The 17,343-nt window shown below is 34.4% G+C and overlaps 1 protein-coding gene across 2 annotated transcripts in view; it reads right to left on the bottom strand.

The window, feature by feature from the left end:
• Positions 1-17,343, bottom strand: part of nr6a1a (nuclear receptor subfamily 6, group A, member 1a) — a 152,767-nt gene that overhangs the window by 14,611 nt on the left and 120,813 nt on the right. For both annotated transcript variants that reach the window (XM_048211057.1, XM_048211058.1), the window contains 2 exons: positions 4,307-4,537; positions 505-560 (listed from right to left, as the gene is read on the bottom strand). In XM_048211057.1, the coding sequence (XP_048067014.1) occupies positions 505-560; positions 4,307-4,537 (287 nt within the window). The remainder of the gene's footprint in view (positions 1-504; positions 561-4,306; positions 4,538-17,343) is intronic.

Raw genomic sequence — 17,343 nt, forward strand, 5'->3', positions numbered from 1 at the left:
GTCATTCACATCCACGCGAATGTAGAAAAGCTGCTAAACACAATGATTTTATGAGTTCAGTTGACAATGAATGAGAAGAATGACAAGGCAATCTATTCACTGGAGCTCTGGCCTTGAGAACAGACTCCTCGAATTAAATTAACATCTTTAAATTACATGGAGGTCACAAGGTACGCCAGGCTATTTATCCCAAAACTCGTCTTCATTTGCGGCAAAACTAATCAGCTCTATTTCCTCCATTTACAACTGGAGAGGGCATGAATGCAAGCGGCACGGCTGCTTTAATACGAGAGACACGCGAGAAACTCTGGCTGAATGGCGGGGCAGGGACGGAGTAATTAATTTGTGACTTTTAAAAAGTTCTGTTGAAGAGAAATATAAGTATAGAAGAGTGCTGAAGAACAGAGAGATCAGGGCAGGCCATCTCATCGGATAGGAAAAGTCCATTTTGTTTGGAAAGAAATGTGTCGATGTGTGGAAAGTGAGGTGAGGGGTTATGGGTACCTGTACAGGCCCGATGCTTTTGTTCCTGCCTCCCGGCATGCCATCTTCTCTGATCGCTGCAAAACACAAGACCAAGTCATGAGCTGAATGTCCATTAAAAAAACTATTTTACCTTTGAGATGAGGAATTCTGTGCGCCTCTGAAATGCTTTGCCTCTTTTCAACATTCAAATTGAAATGACAGACAAAGAGGTTTGTATATCCCTCGTGTAGGCGATTTAGATGTTAAATCGAATTGCTTTCAACAACACAAAAACATTGGTGAAAAATCAGAATCTAAGCCCAAGTAAAGCAGAAGATGAATTGGTAACAGTAGCGGTATTAACATTAAAAAGGACCATATAATGCCCCTTTCACAAGATGTAATATAAGTCTCTGGTGTCTCCAGAATGTGTCTGTGAAGTTTCAGCTCAAAATACCCCACAGATCATTTATTATAGCTTGTCAAATTTAACAGCTCTCGCTTCAGTTGCTCAACAACAACAAAGCTGGAGAATCTCACGCAGCCAAAATGAGGATTGTCAGTAACGGTGTTCAGCCTTACATTGTTCAAACCTGAGTCGACACTGATGGAGAGACTCAGGAAGAAGTTACAACTTTTAGACGTTTCTGAATGGTTAGTGGATAAATTTATGTAGTTGCTGTGGAGTTGATTCAACTCATCCACTAGCATGTGCCGTCATGTTCATCTTTTGTGTTGAATTGACCCTTGTTTGTGAAGCAGTCCGGCGTAAAATGACGGCATGTCAACAACACTCTACTGCAACAACTCTTCCTCTACTCTAAAGCAGCCCAACATGGCCCCGCCCACTTTGTTGTGTGTTCTCGGGGGCGGGGTTTATGTAAATTTTAGGGTTAGTGATGTCACCAACCCAGGAAGAAGCTTGTTGTAGCCCCTACCAGCCGTTTGTTGTAGTCCTCAAACAGTGATTTCTTTAAAAGAAAATATCTCCCTTTGCATTGAACGTTGAGTGTCGTAACTTTGCAGATGTTGTTTATGATCAAACAGCAACAGTTAGACGCAGCAAAAACAAAAGGTAATCTATGGAACTTTGCTTGTGCCATGAAACAAAAAATAAAAATGGTATTTGCAAGTTATAAAGTCAGAATTGTACGGAAGAGGATTAGGGTCAAGCAATAATTAAAAAATAAAACCATCTCGAGATTAAAGTTGTTAAATTTAGAGAAAAAACTCGTTAAATTACGAGAAAAAAGTCATTAAATTTCAAGAAAAAAAAGTCGTTAAATTACGAATTTGTTCTCATAATTTAATGACTTTTTTCTCGTAATTTAACGACTTTTTTTCTCGTAATTTAACAACTTTTTTCTCGTAATTTAACGAGTTTATTCTCAACATTTTATTTCGACTTTTTTTCTCGAAATTTAACGAGTTTTTTCTCGAAATTTAACAACTTTAATCTCGAGATGGTTTTATTTTTTTATTATTGCTTGGCCCTAATCCTCGTCCGTAGAATTGTGATATAATCTCGCAATTCTGAGAAAAAAGTCAGAATAGTGAGATATAAAGTCAGAAGTACGTGATTAAAAACTTGCAATTGCGAGAAAAAAGTTTTGATTTTATCACACAATTCTGACTTTATATCTTGTAATTCTGACTTTATAACTCACATTTGTTTACACAATTCTGAGAAAAAAGTCAGAATTGTGAGATAAAAAGTTGCAGTTTCCTTTTTTTTTTTTTATTTAGCGGTGGAAACAAGCTTCCATATTAATCAGAGTCCGATATTGATCTAAATAAATATAGATATAATTTAATATGTGGTTAATGGTTCTCATCTATGGCTTTAATATTTCGCCAAATACTTTTATGGAATTATTTAATAAGAAATAAAGCCATTTTTTTAACAATGTGAACAAGCATTCTTTCTGGAGACGCCAGATTGTTTTGATCAAGTATTTGTAGGCACATTATAATAGACCTCAAGTTTAATATAATGTCTCCAGGCCTACATTACTCTGCATTGTGAAGAGCCAGTGTCAAGGTCCAGCACTTCTGAATGCTTGCTGCCAGTTTTCATAATGCATTTCAGAATATGGTAGGTGTCACTTTATAATGCTTTGTGGCATTTTCTCTCATGCTATTTTACAATATGAAATACCTGATTGGTAAGTATCAGTCTGTGGCACATTCCCCTGCTGGTGAAATAGTGTCTATATTCTTTTGTGATTCCAAATGACAGCTGAACTGTCAGTCCTGTTCACATGTAAAAGGTGGCTGCTGTTTGTTTACGGTGACTCTCCGTAACCTCATGAAACGCGCTGATGACGTGCGATGTCTGCGTGGAGGTACGCAAACACATTGGTTGACAGGCAGGTAGGTATTCGGTCCGAATGCAATGATTGGAAGAGCATTTTTTGGTCCTAAGACTTTGACAGAAGATATATGTACATGTTTTAATATTTAGACCACTTCTATTACTGATTGTTTTCAGGATGTGAAGAGAGTTTCAACCAGGATAACAAAAAGTGTTTATGAAAAACATACCCTACCTTTAACTGTGGTAAAATCACAGTAACGCACAGCCACAGGTGCATTATTGCTTTTAAAAATGTGCAACAACAGATTTAAAAGATGTAATATTTAATTAGTAATATAAATAATAATAATCATGCATAATTAATAATTATAATATGATTCATTAGCCGACTATGTGATATGCACTATATAAATAGTGTTTAATATGATGAGGTGGGATTAAAGGGCCTAAATTGATGAACAAACCTCTCTTCCCTTGTGAAAAAAGTGTGCTAAATTGTATTTAATGTGCATTTAGTGTACTTCAAATCTTGCATTTGAAAAACAAGAAAAAAAAAGTATATATAATGTGTATTGCAGATAATATAATATTGCTGAAATAAAAGTCCACTTAAGTGTACTTAAAGAGAGTTCACTTTCATGACTTTTGAAGTATAGAAGTATTGATCATAATTTTAACTGTAGTGTTATTTGATATTACATTTAAAGTTAATATATTTTAAATGTATTAAATTACAACTTAGAATTGCACTTGTGTAATTACAAATACATAGAAATTACCATAAATGCTTGTCAGTGCATTCGGCAGCACACTTATCCGTATTTCAAAGACAATACAAGTAATTATGTAATACATGTAAAGATGTCCTACTGGATAGGTCAAAAAAGCACTCTTAAATTCAGCTAATTGCATTTCATTTAAACTATAATACTTCTTCATTTAATTGCAGTTGAAGTGCAATCATTGCAAATCATTGCATTCAGTTTGCATTTAAGTATATTATTTCCACAATAAGCACTCTTAAGTATATAAGTGTATTTCTTCTCTCTAGGAAGATCTCTTGATTTTCATTGACCATTTAAATTTTAAAAACTCAGTTTTGAGAGGAATATTCTGTCCGTGTCTCATGGGAGTTGAAGCGAATATTTAAATACTATAGTACCACAGTAATTTCCTGAAGATTATTCAGCCCTAATCCAAACATAAAATATGACAGTAAATAATGAGATCTAAAGTAATGTTCTGTAACTGTTATAATCGATAGTCTTATTCAAATCACAGCCACTGTGAGCTCAGCCCTTGTGCATCATTGACATGGTCACTAGAGGGCAGTGCTGATTGTTTTAATGTATTTTCCCTTCTGGGGGAAACAACCCAGTTCATACTAGTTCAAGCTGCATCTACCAGCTGATCAGCTAAACCAGCTTGGACCAGCTGGAAAACAACCCAGCAAAAGAACTTCAAGCTACTTTTAGTCAAATGAAAAATAACTAGATTGACATGTTTCTGGGTTGACCCTCTGACCTTTGCGGTTCATTCCCATCTGCAGGCACTTGAGCAGCCGGCAGTACTGGCAGCGGTTGCGTTGTTTGCGCGACATCTCGCAGTTCTTGTCGCGGCTGCAGCGGTAGACGCGCTTGTTGCAGATGCTGCGCTTGAAGAAGCCCTTGCAGCCCTCACAGGAAATGATGCCATAATGCAGTCCTGTGGCGCGGTCTCCGCAGATAAGACAGGAGCGCTGCTCAGCCTGGTCATCTGAGAGAAACACACAAACACACTGAGATTAGGACCATCATGTGTGCATACACACCTCTCAATGTATTCTATATATTTGCATTAATAGACACTTCTTCTAAATACACAGCACTGTTCAAAGGTTTGGGGTTGGTAAGATATTTTAATGTTTTTGAAAGAAGTCTCTTCTGCTCACCAACGCCGCATTTATTTGACCAAAAATACAGTAAAAATTGTGAAATATTTTTACAATTTAAAATAACAGTTTTCTATGTGAATATATAGTAAAATATAATTTATTCCTGTGATCAAAGCTGAATTTTCAGCATCATTACTCCAGTCTTCAGTGTCACATGATCCTTCAGAAATCATTCTAATATGATGATTTGATGCTCAAGAAACATTTATGATTATTATCAATGTTGGAAACATTTCTGCTTCATATTTTTGTGGAAACCGATCATTTTTTTCAGGATTCTTTGATGAATAGAAAGATCAAAAGAACAGCATTTATTGGAAATAGAAATATTTTAATAACATTGTATGTAAATGCATTTACTATTCATTTGTGATCAATTTAATGCATCCTTGCTAAATAAAAGTATTGATTACTTAAAAAACCCTTACTTTTGAAATGGCAGGGTATATAAAAGCATCATATAACATGAATCAAAACTTGCGATTAATCGTTTGCAAAATAAAAGTCTGTGTTTATGTAATATATGTGTGTGTTCTGTGTATAATAATTATGTATATATAAATACATGCACATACATGTATAAATTTAAGAAATATATACATGTATAAATAAATATACATATTTATATATATTTTATATTCCATATAAATATAAATATTTTATATATAAATATCATTTTTTTCTTAAATATATACATGCATGTGCATGTACTTATATATACATAATTACTATACACAGAACACACACATATATTACATAAACACAGACTTTTATTTTGCAAACGATTAATCGCGATTAATCGTTGTGCAGCCCTACACTGAATATCCACATTCACCCAGAAATGCATCAGATAATTAAAGTTAAAGGCATTTTTTAAGGAACTTTCAAGAAAAATGTTTCACTTGTGGCGAAATGAAAGGGGGGAAAAAGCACCCAGTTCCCACAACACCAAGGCTGCGTCCAAAATCACATTCTCCCTTGAGTAGGTACTTATTTTTAATAAGTAAACACTTTGTGACTGCTAAAAAAGTATGTTATATATATTATGAATGTAATCCGGACATACTACATTCGCCATGTTGTCATTATCATGTGATCAGTTGCGTTGCTTCACTACCATTCACAAATCCTCTCATGTGCCCTAATGGGATAGTAAAGTGTCCATATGGACACCAAAATCTCACTGGAAGTAGTCGGTCATCCGGGTACTCTTTTAGGAGTACTGTGAACTTCTTTTGTCACGTACTGTTTTTCACCTACTATATAGAAGGGAAGTTTGCGATTTGAGACGCAGCCCAAGACAAACAAACACACCCCCTCCCCCGGCTCTTGACCAGATGGGTCGGTGCCATGGTAACTGAATGGCATGGCTGTGCGAGGAATGTGCTTGCTCACCGCGGCTGTGGCGTCACGGCTGACTTGGCGAAGAAAGGGTTCAAACCAAGAGCAGCGGAAACACTAACCCTCCCTTCCACCTGCCCTCTGTCAGAGTCATGAGATCAGCTAACACTGAAGCCAGACCCCCGTCTGCAGCCTAATGAAGCTGTACAATCAACACGACATGAGGAGAGAAAGAGCTCAGCCTACATCACACAGATCCCCGAACGACTCTTTCTTTCTAATGACACGCTCAAACCGATTAGCACTCCAATAACTTTGTATGGAGGTCAAACTGTGAGGCAGAAAATATAGTGATAAACAGCTGTATTTAATTTCATTAGAGTCAGACGCAGTGAATCGCTGAACAAATCGCTTGAAAGAAACTATAGTGAATGAGATGCTTTAGTTATGGTGAAGAATCAGTCATTCAAATATAGTGATGTCTGTTTAATGAATGAATAATTCATTTGAACTGATTCTTTTTTAATGATTCTACACTCTAAAAAATGCTGGGTTAAAAACAACCCAAGTTGGGTTAAAAATGGACAAACCCAGTGGTTGGGTTAAATGTTTGACCCAGCCTGCTGGGTAGTTTTATTTAACTCAACTATTGTTTAAAAATGACTATATGTCTTAAAATGAACCCAAAATATGTTGGAAATTAAAAATCAGACACATAATTACTAGAGGAAACAATAATAATCAAAAGGTGAACATTTATTAATAAGAAATGAAATACATGTTTATTGTTTAATTATTATTCATGAAACTTATTAATAAATGTTAATTTCCAACCTACTTTGGGTTCATTTTAAATAAGCAATACAGTATTTTTTAAACAATAGTTGAGTTAAATAAAAACTACCCAGCAGGCTGGGTCAAACATTTAACCCAACCACTGGGTTAAAACAACCCAAGTTGGGTTGAAAATGGACAAACCCAGCGATTGGGTTAAATGTTTGCTCAACCTGCTGGGTAGTTTTATTTAACTCAACTATTGATTAAAAAATACTGTATGTCTGGATTAAAATGAACCCAAAATAGGTTGGAAATTAAAAGTCAGACACATAATCACTAGAGGAAACAATAATAATCAAAAGGTGAACATTTATTAATAAGCAATTTAATAAATATTTATTTTTTAATTATTATTCATTAAACCTATTAATAAATGTTAATGTCCAACATACTTTGGGTTCATTTTAAGCAATACAGTCATTTTTAAACAATAGTTGAGTTAAATAAAACTACCCAGCAGGTTGAGCAACATTTAACCCAACCTGCTGTGCTAAAACAACTGGGATAAAACAACCCATTCGCTGGGTTTGTCCAGCATTTTTTAGAGTGTATCAAAAGGTTTTGCATTAGTAAATCATATCATAAAACCTATACTGTATCATCTTTGATCCTAAATTTCTAAATGATCAACATGATCAAAACATTGCTGAAAAACCTGTTGCACACAATCTACCTCAAGCCTTCTGTCGTCTGATTGATAGTTTAGACTTTTTATTGAGTAAAAGGTTGTGCTTCACGTGTCTTTTTGCTGTGAATTCTTAGCTGACTTTAATAACGTAAACGTAAGAATAGCTTATATTGTTGGCAATACTTCAAGACGAACACTTACTGGACTGAAGCAAAATCTGAGTCTCAAATATGATCATCAGGCTTTTGAGAAACACTGTATTGCAATGCATTATATATTTTAACTTCAGAGCTTTGATCATAAAACTAAACATTAAAATATCATCTTACTAAGACATCATTGGCAGATATAGAAAGACAACTGATGTTTATATGCATTTTATGTAAGTAGTCTGCTATACTGTTATAAAGATCTCACTGATTTACATTATAAGCATCAGAAATCTTTCTTTTCGGCCATATGAATATCAGCATCTGCAGCAAATTGCATACTTTTGCTCAGTTTGAGCCTCTGAATACAGATGAGGTGTTTTTTTATTGTTTTTTTTTTAGATGTACTTTTTTAATATTTTGTGTGTTCAATTAAAAAAAAAAAAAAAAATCTGACTATTATTTTATATCTCAGGTCTCAATATAGTGCCAAACAACAGCATTTAAGTGATGATTTGATGAATCAACAAGTGAAAACTGAAAAATGATTCTGGCCTTCCAGCACTATAAAGATGACATCTTTCCGTTTGTGTAAAGGGGATCATGTGATGAAGGATCTACAGGATAATGTCAGGATAAAGCATTACAGAAAGTCAAAGCGGTAAACACAAACAAGGATAATTTCCCCGTGAAAGAGAGGAAAGAGCTGCCGCTGACAGAGAATGTGGCGGGGTCATCGGTGGACCATTAACGGAGAGTTCAAGTCATAAAAACAGGGTCATGGCCCAGCGCCTTTTCTTCCTCAATATGAGAGGGAGTTCCACAGGCCCGTCATTACAGCAGAGTCAAGAACAGGCCATTCATACCATCTGACATGCCTTTTACTCCTCTTTAGGACAGTATGATTACAGTGCAAATGCTGCCTTTTCTTTCGGCTTTCAAAGCGGCGGCGCTTCAGTGTTTTCTGAGGAGCGAAGCGAACGGAGAAGGGGTCAAGAGTGCGCCGAGGCAGGCCAGGGTTACACCGGTGTTAAGTGTGGGGTTTCAGTCTTCTCTACAGACTATGTTTAGTCTCTCAGGGGGTGTAAAGGTTCATGGTTTGCTTACAAACATTTGAAATGATTTACAAATTAACTGATACATGACAGATGACTGAAAAAAATATTTTCCTTGCATTTTGTTTCATCAGGTACTTCAAAAAAGGGTCACAAGAAAAAAACAATCGGTCGGAGGACTGCTGATATCGAATGTTTACAATATACACTACCATTCAAAAGAAAAATGAATACTTGTATTCAGCAAGGATGCATTTAGTTGATCAAAAGTGACAGTAAATGCACTTATAATAATAATAATAATAATAATAATTAAAAAAATCTTCTGTCTTTCTATTCATCAAACTATCTTGAAAAATCATGAATCAGCGTTTCCACAAAAATACTATGTATTCAACATTAATAACAATAATCATAAATGTTTCTTGAGCATCAAATCATCATATTAGAATGATTTCTGAAGGATCATGTGACACTGAAGACTGGAGTAATGATGCTGAAAATTCACAGAAAATAAATTATATTTTACTATATATTCACATAGATGATAGTTATTTTAAATTGTAATAATATTTCACATTTTTTACCGTATTTCTGATCAAATGCAGCCTTGGTGAACAGAAAATTCAGCTTTGATCACAGGAATAAATTACATTTTACAATGTATTCATATAGGAAACAATTCTTTTAAATTGTAATAATATTTACTGCATTTTTGATTAAATAAATTCATTGCGCACAAGAGACTTTCAAAAACATCAAAAAATCCAACACCAAACTTCTGAATGGTGTATTTGTGATATAAGCAACATTAATTTAAAATGCTTAAAATGGCTTAAAATTAATGTCTGTCAGTCAGTTCAATTTCAATGAATCTATGCATTTTTTCATGTATTAAATATATATATATATATTTTTTTTTTTATGAATATAAATATATACCAAATAAATATTGCTGTTGTTGTCTTGACCAAGTGTTATATTGGTCCAGGGCCTAAAATGAACACTCACCAAGCACCAAAAGTGAGTAAAAATCAGCATTGGTGTGTATATATAAAATATATACATGCCATATATCAATCGCCAGTTGGCCGGTAACATTTTTATTAATTCTAACAATGCAATGTTGTGAGAACATGAATTTTTGGTGTCATTACCTCCTATTTTTGCAAAAACAGTTTCATGGTCGGTAAAAAATAATTATGGCCAGTAACTTTTCTCAAGTCACCAGCCACTGGCACTTAGTTTTAGGCCCATATAATCAAGATAATCAATAAAAGTTCATATCCTTGTCTTCATATAGTTAAAAACATGGTCAAATGCCAAATGATTTCACTGTATTAGACTTTGTGAATTAAACATTTTGAATCTAAACGCTAAAAATGTCTGTTTGTTTCCAAATTAGAGTTCACTGGCCTTGACTGAGAAAACAAAAGTTTTTAAACGATTCCAGAGGAAATACATAAAAGTCAAGATACATGCCGAATATTGTCAAAAGGCTGAATACTACTGAGCCCTACTTGGTGGGTCTTTCGTGTCCCTTTTTGTCTGTGTCCCATTCAGAGAGACTGGGTGGGGATATGCGGACAGACTCTGGCTGATCTGTTAAATGGAGAATAGGAGACTTCTAAAAGCTTTTGCATCTGAATGACATTGGCATTGAGATACCGGCGGTGAACATTCACATACTGAGAGCTTTATTGGACCGGACCGCAGGAGTCACACACACAAGAGCTTCCTGTCAGATAAGCTCATATGAGGCTTTCAAAGGACACACACTGACAACCTTAAAACAGACGCATCTGCTACCAAATCATAGTTTAATACGCTGAAGCAAAGTCAAGGCCTTTACTTTAATAAATCCAGTACTCAAGACAACATATTTTTAGCAAATGAATCAGTATTGAGCACAAAAGTCAATGCATTTGCATTGTGACTTCATACCTTGGTGGTATATTTGTCAAATGGAGAGGACGCCCATATGAGTACTGTAACACTGACCCTTCCTTCTGACCTCAAGCCATTTGCCTGGAATTCCTAGCAGATGTTACGTTATGCAGGATGCATTTGAAACCATAAATTATTGACCAGTGCATGTGAAATGACTGACTTCCTTTAATGAGAAAACACTGCTTCCAATGCTGGCTTCCTTTATTCACACCCTGGCCTTCTTTGATTGGTTAAATTTGTCGCCCTCTCTTTCAAGTGCATGGCCACCCTATAAACCTGGAGTTCTCTCACACCTTCACACACACTTGATCCCACAGCGTCACTTCACACCCCTCGCCCCGTCTCATTCTGCCCTGTCACTCACACGCCGGGACCAACTGGAGGAATGACCCTCGCATTCTGGAATTCTTTAGGAATTTGTTCTTAGAAATTCAAATGTGGCTTTGGCTGCTTAGCCCAAACTTAAAAAAAAGGAATAATATATATATATATATATATATATATATATATATATATATATATATATATATATATATATATATATATATATATATATATATATATATATATATATATATGTGTGTGTGTGTGTGTGTGTGTGTGTGTGTGTACATGCGCACACAATACTGTTCAAATGTTTGGGATCAGTTCGATTTTTTATAGTTTTGAGTCTCTTCTGCTCACAAAGGCTGCATTTGTTAGGTCAAAAATACAGTAAAAATTGTGAAATATTATTACAATTTAAAATAACTGTTTTCTATGTGAATATATTGTAAACTTTAATTTATTTCTGTGATCAAAGCTGAATTTTCAGCATCATTACTCCAGTTTTCAGAGTCAATCTGATCAAATTCTGATATGATGATTTGAAACTTAAGAAACACTGAATTTGAAATAATTTGAAATTGTAATAATATTTCACAATATTACTGTTTTCCTTGTATTTTTGATCAAATAAATGAAGCCTTGGTGAGCAGAACAGAACAGTATATATACACATACATAACTAATCATCATATTAGAATGGTTTCTGAAGGATCATGTGACACCGAAGACTGGAGTAACGATGCTGAAAATTCAGCTTTGATCACAGGAATAAATTACACTTTACTATATATTCACATAGAAAACAGTTATTTTAAATTGTAATAATTTTTCACAATATTACTGTTTTTACTGTATTTTTAATTAAATAAATTAAGCCTTGGTGAGCAGACGAAACTTCTTTTAAAAACATTAAAAATCTTACCAATCCCAAACTTTTGAGCGGTAGTATATATATATATATATATATATATATATATATATATATATATATATATATATATATATATATATATATATATATATATATATATATATATATATATATATATCTAGCTACTTTTTGGACTACTGGCGAACATGTTAACTTAGTCGTCAATATACTAGTGTTCTGACAGAAAATATGTAAACAAGAACTGCTTTATTGAACATTCAGCTATATACTATATTAAGATACAATATGTGAGCACGAATTAGGAGAGAAAACAAAGGTGAACTGCCGACAGTTGGTGCATTACGCCATCTAGTGATATTTAACTCTTTCCCCACCAGCGTTTTTTTTTTTTTTTTTTTTTTTAAGTTTGATCATTTTCACAAAAATATAATGGCCCTCAGAATACTTTGGGCAATATATCAAAAGAAAGAAAGAGCTGCTGCTTTAAAAAGTAGTTTCATTCTAGCTTCATGCATTCTTTTTTTTTTTTTTTTTTATCAACACTTGAAAAGAACTAAATGCTGAGAAAACAGCTTTTTTCCCCAGAGTACAACGTGCATAAGCAATGCATTTATTGCTTGTTTCTGCTCGTTTTTGCCTGTGTTTTGATCCAGAGATTCTGTACTCTTTCAGCAGATGTGTAATAGCGCCCCCTACTGTATAACAGCAAAACCACTGAAAGCCAGAAAATTCTGTCAATGGCGGGTAAAGAGTTAACAACTTTTTGAGCAGGCTTTAGCCACTTTCCATGGAAAACAGTTCAAGCATGTTCTCAACAGGTTAAGTGAGATTCTTTCCCTCATCCATCCTGAGTGGCTGGGAGGTGTGCTGAATGTGTTTGGCAGAAGTCAGGTTTAACCACTGATTTGAATGTTTCCTCCTGCCCCACCCTCACACACACACACACACACACACACCCTCACACACACACACACACACCGCTGAAACCCCCGCTGGACCCATCAATGCTGCACTGTTACCCTGAGGTCAGCCTGCTTCAGTCCAAACCTCTCCACAAGCAGGACATTAAACAGTGACACTGATCTCAGTACAGCTGAACAACAAAAGTACAGTATAAAACTAAGAGAAAAATCTCACACGGAAAGCTGACATACTCAGAAATTGATATGTGGAAACAAGTTATTTTTGTCTACAAAACTAATTTCAAGCATTTAAGCAGAAATGTGTCGATCAAAACATTTTTAACATCACGAGATGCGTTTAAAATCGAGTGTGCCCAAACTTTTGACTGATATTATAGATCAAAATGATGATGTTGTGAAAATTTGTCCGAACATACACTGCCACTCAAAAGTAATATTTTTTTTAGTTAATATTTTTATTCAGCAAGGATGCATTCAATTGATCAAAAGCAACAGTAAAGTGATTTATTATGTTACAAAAGATTTCGGTTTCAAATAAATGCTGTTCTTTTGAATTTACTAAATCCTGAAAACAAAAATGTGTCATCATATCAGAATGATTTCTGAAAGATCATGTGACACTGAAGACTGGAGTAATGATGCTGAAAATTCAGCTTTGATCACAGAAATAAATTACATTTTACTATATATTCACATAGAAAACAGTTATTTTAGAATGTAATATTATTTCACAATTTTTACTGTATTTTTGTCAAATAAATGCAGCCTTGTATCAACTCAAAACTTTGAACAGTATGTGACATAACACATGTTAACAGTATGCAACAAATATGAGGAAACCCTTGCAAAAAATTCTGAAAGTTACACTAGACCTTATTAACCATCTTTACTTTTTCACCATCTTCACCATATGAATGTTCTGTTATTTTAGTCTAGTAACTCTGATTACTCTGTTAAATGTTAATTGTGTATGTAAAGCATCTCAGTGAGGGCAGTGGCCATGTGTGCGGCCGGCAGGTGTGTGTGTGTGTGTGTGTGTGTGTGTGTGAGCAGCGGAGGATGGGAGGACAGAACAGATGATGGCAGGATTGAGAGAGAGAGAGAGAGAGAGAGAGAGAGCGGAGGATGGGGACAGAGAGAAAGACAGAGCTCTCTTCTCTCTCAGGGCTTTGTCTTTCCTTTCCATTACAATCAATCCCAGCTGAGCGGGTATTCGGGGGAGGTTCAGCTTTCCTGTACTTTTCCGCTCTTCTAGCACTCTTCCTCCTTTCCAGAGATCCTCTGCTATCTATATGCACATCTTTCACTTTTTACAGATGCTTAATCCTGTCAAAACTGGCCTTACATAAATCAAATGATTTCAAAAATCAATCAAGATCTACATTTTAGTGAACCAGTGTTATCACTGAGATACTATTATAGTTTTTATTTTTGTTAAATATTTCTTTATTTTAATGCATCCTCATTACACGTTACAACTATTTACTATAAAAAGAACTATAAATTTTGCTTAATTACATGCAACTGACCTTAAACCAACCCCCCAATCCTAACACTAACCCTATAGTAAGTATATATAGTAAATTAATATGAATCAGTACTTAAATGTATAATTACACTGTAACACAGACACCTTAAAATAATTTAGTAATAGTAACTTTTTATTTTTACATTTTCTGTTTCCATTTTAATTTTAGTTAAACTTTTAGTATTTTTTTTTGTTGTTGTTGGTTGTTTTTGTCATTTTTTTATTGGTTATTCTTTTATTTGTTCTTAAATATGTCAATATATGTATATATTTATATAAATTTTATACATTAAGTTAAACTAAAAGAAACTGAGAAATGTTGCTTTGGCAACTAGATGAAATAAATGTTTTATTTTTATTTTATTTGTAATGCATTATAGGTATTCATAATGTACATTATAATGCATTATATCTTTTCATAAATTACTGTGACAAAAGTTAAAATGCATTATAATATTTGCAAATTTCTTGTTACATCTGGTTTTGTCGTGTGTTTTAATGCATTTTACTCTCTAAAGGTGCGTTCAATCATAGATAAGTATTATAATAACTATGGTTACAATTATTCATGAGGTCATGATAAGATCCATAATTAGAAGACACAATTAATGCATTATTAAAAACACTTTAGTTTAGAATCCAATTCTCACTATTAACTAGTTGTTTATTATCATGCATATTACTAGGATATTGGTTGTTTATTAGTACTTATAAAGCACATATTAATGCCTTATTCTGCATGATCATAATCTACATCCTTTAATCCCACACAATACCTAAACTTAACAACTACCTTACTAACTATTAATAAGCAGTAAATTAGGAGTTTATTGAGGCAAAAGTTGTAGTTAATAGTGGATCCTAATCAAAAGTGTGTTCAAAATACATTATAAATAAAGGCTTTAAGTAAAGTGTTACCGACGGTTTTAGTTTTAGTTAACCTGCAGCAAACCGTGATCCGACATGCCGGTTAATGGGAGTATGTTTTGTATCCCGACTGATACTCCACGGCAGGACAGTGTTATGTTAATCCTCCCGCTCCACACTTCCACAATCATCTGGGCTTTTCTCAAATGCAAAGCACGAGAGAAAAGTGTCTCGGCGTCCTCCCCCGCTGACCCGCACACTGTAGTAATCTCATAACCATTACAAGAGGCAGGAATTAGCATGCGGTAATTACACTGAGCTCAGTCCTAATGTAACGCAAACCATTCTGCTTACACAGACCCAATGAGTCCTGCAGCTCGGAGACAGGCTTTGTGCTTCATGCTAATGTGTTTCTGGCAACGGTCCATTCAGTCAGGTGGACTTAAACCTGGTTTAAGTTTGAGCCAAACGCCTAGTTTCAACCTTTTGGAACTACTAAAGATGCATTCATTTTACACTGCCATTCAAAAATAAATAATACCCCTGCGTTATATTATAACAGCAGATCGTGCATCAAGCCAATTATCTGAAAGAATGAAAACGGGATCCTCGCAGCCAAACGGCATTACGGCGTCGCAGTGGAGTGAAGTTACATCAGAGTATTGACGCGTTCATCCACATCTCTGCGTTTCAACATCTTGGGCATTGTTTGGCCTCTCAGTATGCATCCATAGTTAGCTTAACCAAATCAATAAAGGCCATCAGCAGATAAAGCACATCAAAACCTGAAATATTTGCAAACATTACACAAGACCATTGATCCTCATGGAAAGGGCAGATGTTTTTCTTAGCTCACTGAATCTGGGTTTATGGCTTCACAAATGAATTGGGATTTCATCTCAAGTGGATTTAGATGAACAGGTCTACAGCATGAGGTCGTGGATTCATATGTGGCTCATCCAATTACACATGATTCTGGTTTATAATGAGGTAAAAGTGGAAGGTTTTCAGCTACGGTACGGCTCTCATTTGAGAATATGGATTGATGTAGCGATAAACCGATGAAGAGCGACGAACACTAACATCAGTGATGACAAATAACACCTTCGTTTATCAGGATTTATGTGGGAATCAACTTCAAGTCTCTTAAAGTACTATACTATTTTACTATTACATACTATTTTTGTTTTGGTAACACTTCATCATAATGCATTTACTAACATTAACAGGGTTTCTGCAGGGTTTTTTTTTTTTAGGTAAATTTAAACACCTTTTCAAGACCAAATAAAAATATTTAAGGAATAATTTGAAGGGAACAAAAGGTCAATATATTCTCTCAATGTAAATGTCTAGAGAGAAACACAATGAGTTGTGTTGGCAGCACTTCAGAGTTTGATATTTGTTACTTTTTCATTCATTTTACAAAGAAAAGTAGCTTTAATCGCTCTGTTCTCAACCACTAGAATATAGAAATAACTTTTACTGTATCTTCTGATCACACTGCACAAATGTGATGCTCTTCCTCGGTATTTTTCTCTTGTTTTCCAGTGCAAATGTCTAAAGATTCTCAAATCAAGACACATTTATTGGAGATACAAAACAACATACAAAATGAAGTCTTGTTTTCTGTGAAATTGATCAAAATGAAGTGAGTTTATGATTAAAATGTGGGCTCAGAAAATCAACTTAATTCATAACTCATTGACAGATATTTGTTCTTGTTTTAAGCATAAACTTCATTTTGTTCAGTTTTTCAAGACTTCATTTTACATTTGCATCTCAAGTAAATGTATTTAGATTTAAAGATGTTTGTATTGGTAAACAGGACAAAAATACTGAGGAAGATATTCTTTTTTTTTTTTTCTCCGCAGTGCATGCAACATTTAATGCCATGACTTTATGACTTAACTTTTTCATTTGTGCTAGTGTGCATTAAGACTTAAAACCTTTTAAAGTCTAAGTTTAAAGTTGATTTTAATAGTGTATTATTAAAAGTAGAAATTAACACAAACTGATATTAATAAATGCTTTTTGGTTACACTTTATTTTAAGGTGTCTGTTACAGTGTAATTATACATGTAAGTACTGAGCAATAATAATTAACTACATGTACTTACTACAGGGTTTGGTT

The sequence above is a fragment of the Megalobrama amblycephala genome, linkage group LG12, assembly GCF_018812025.1.
Source record: "Megalobrama amblycephala isolate DHTTF-2021 linkage group LG12, ASM1881202v1, whole genome shotgun sequence".
Classification (NCBI taxonomy): domain Eukaryota; kingdom Metazoa; phylum Chordata; class Actinopteri; order Cypriniformes; family Xenocyprididae; genus Megalobrama; species Megalobrama amblycephala.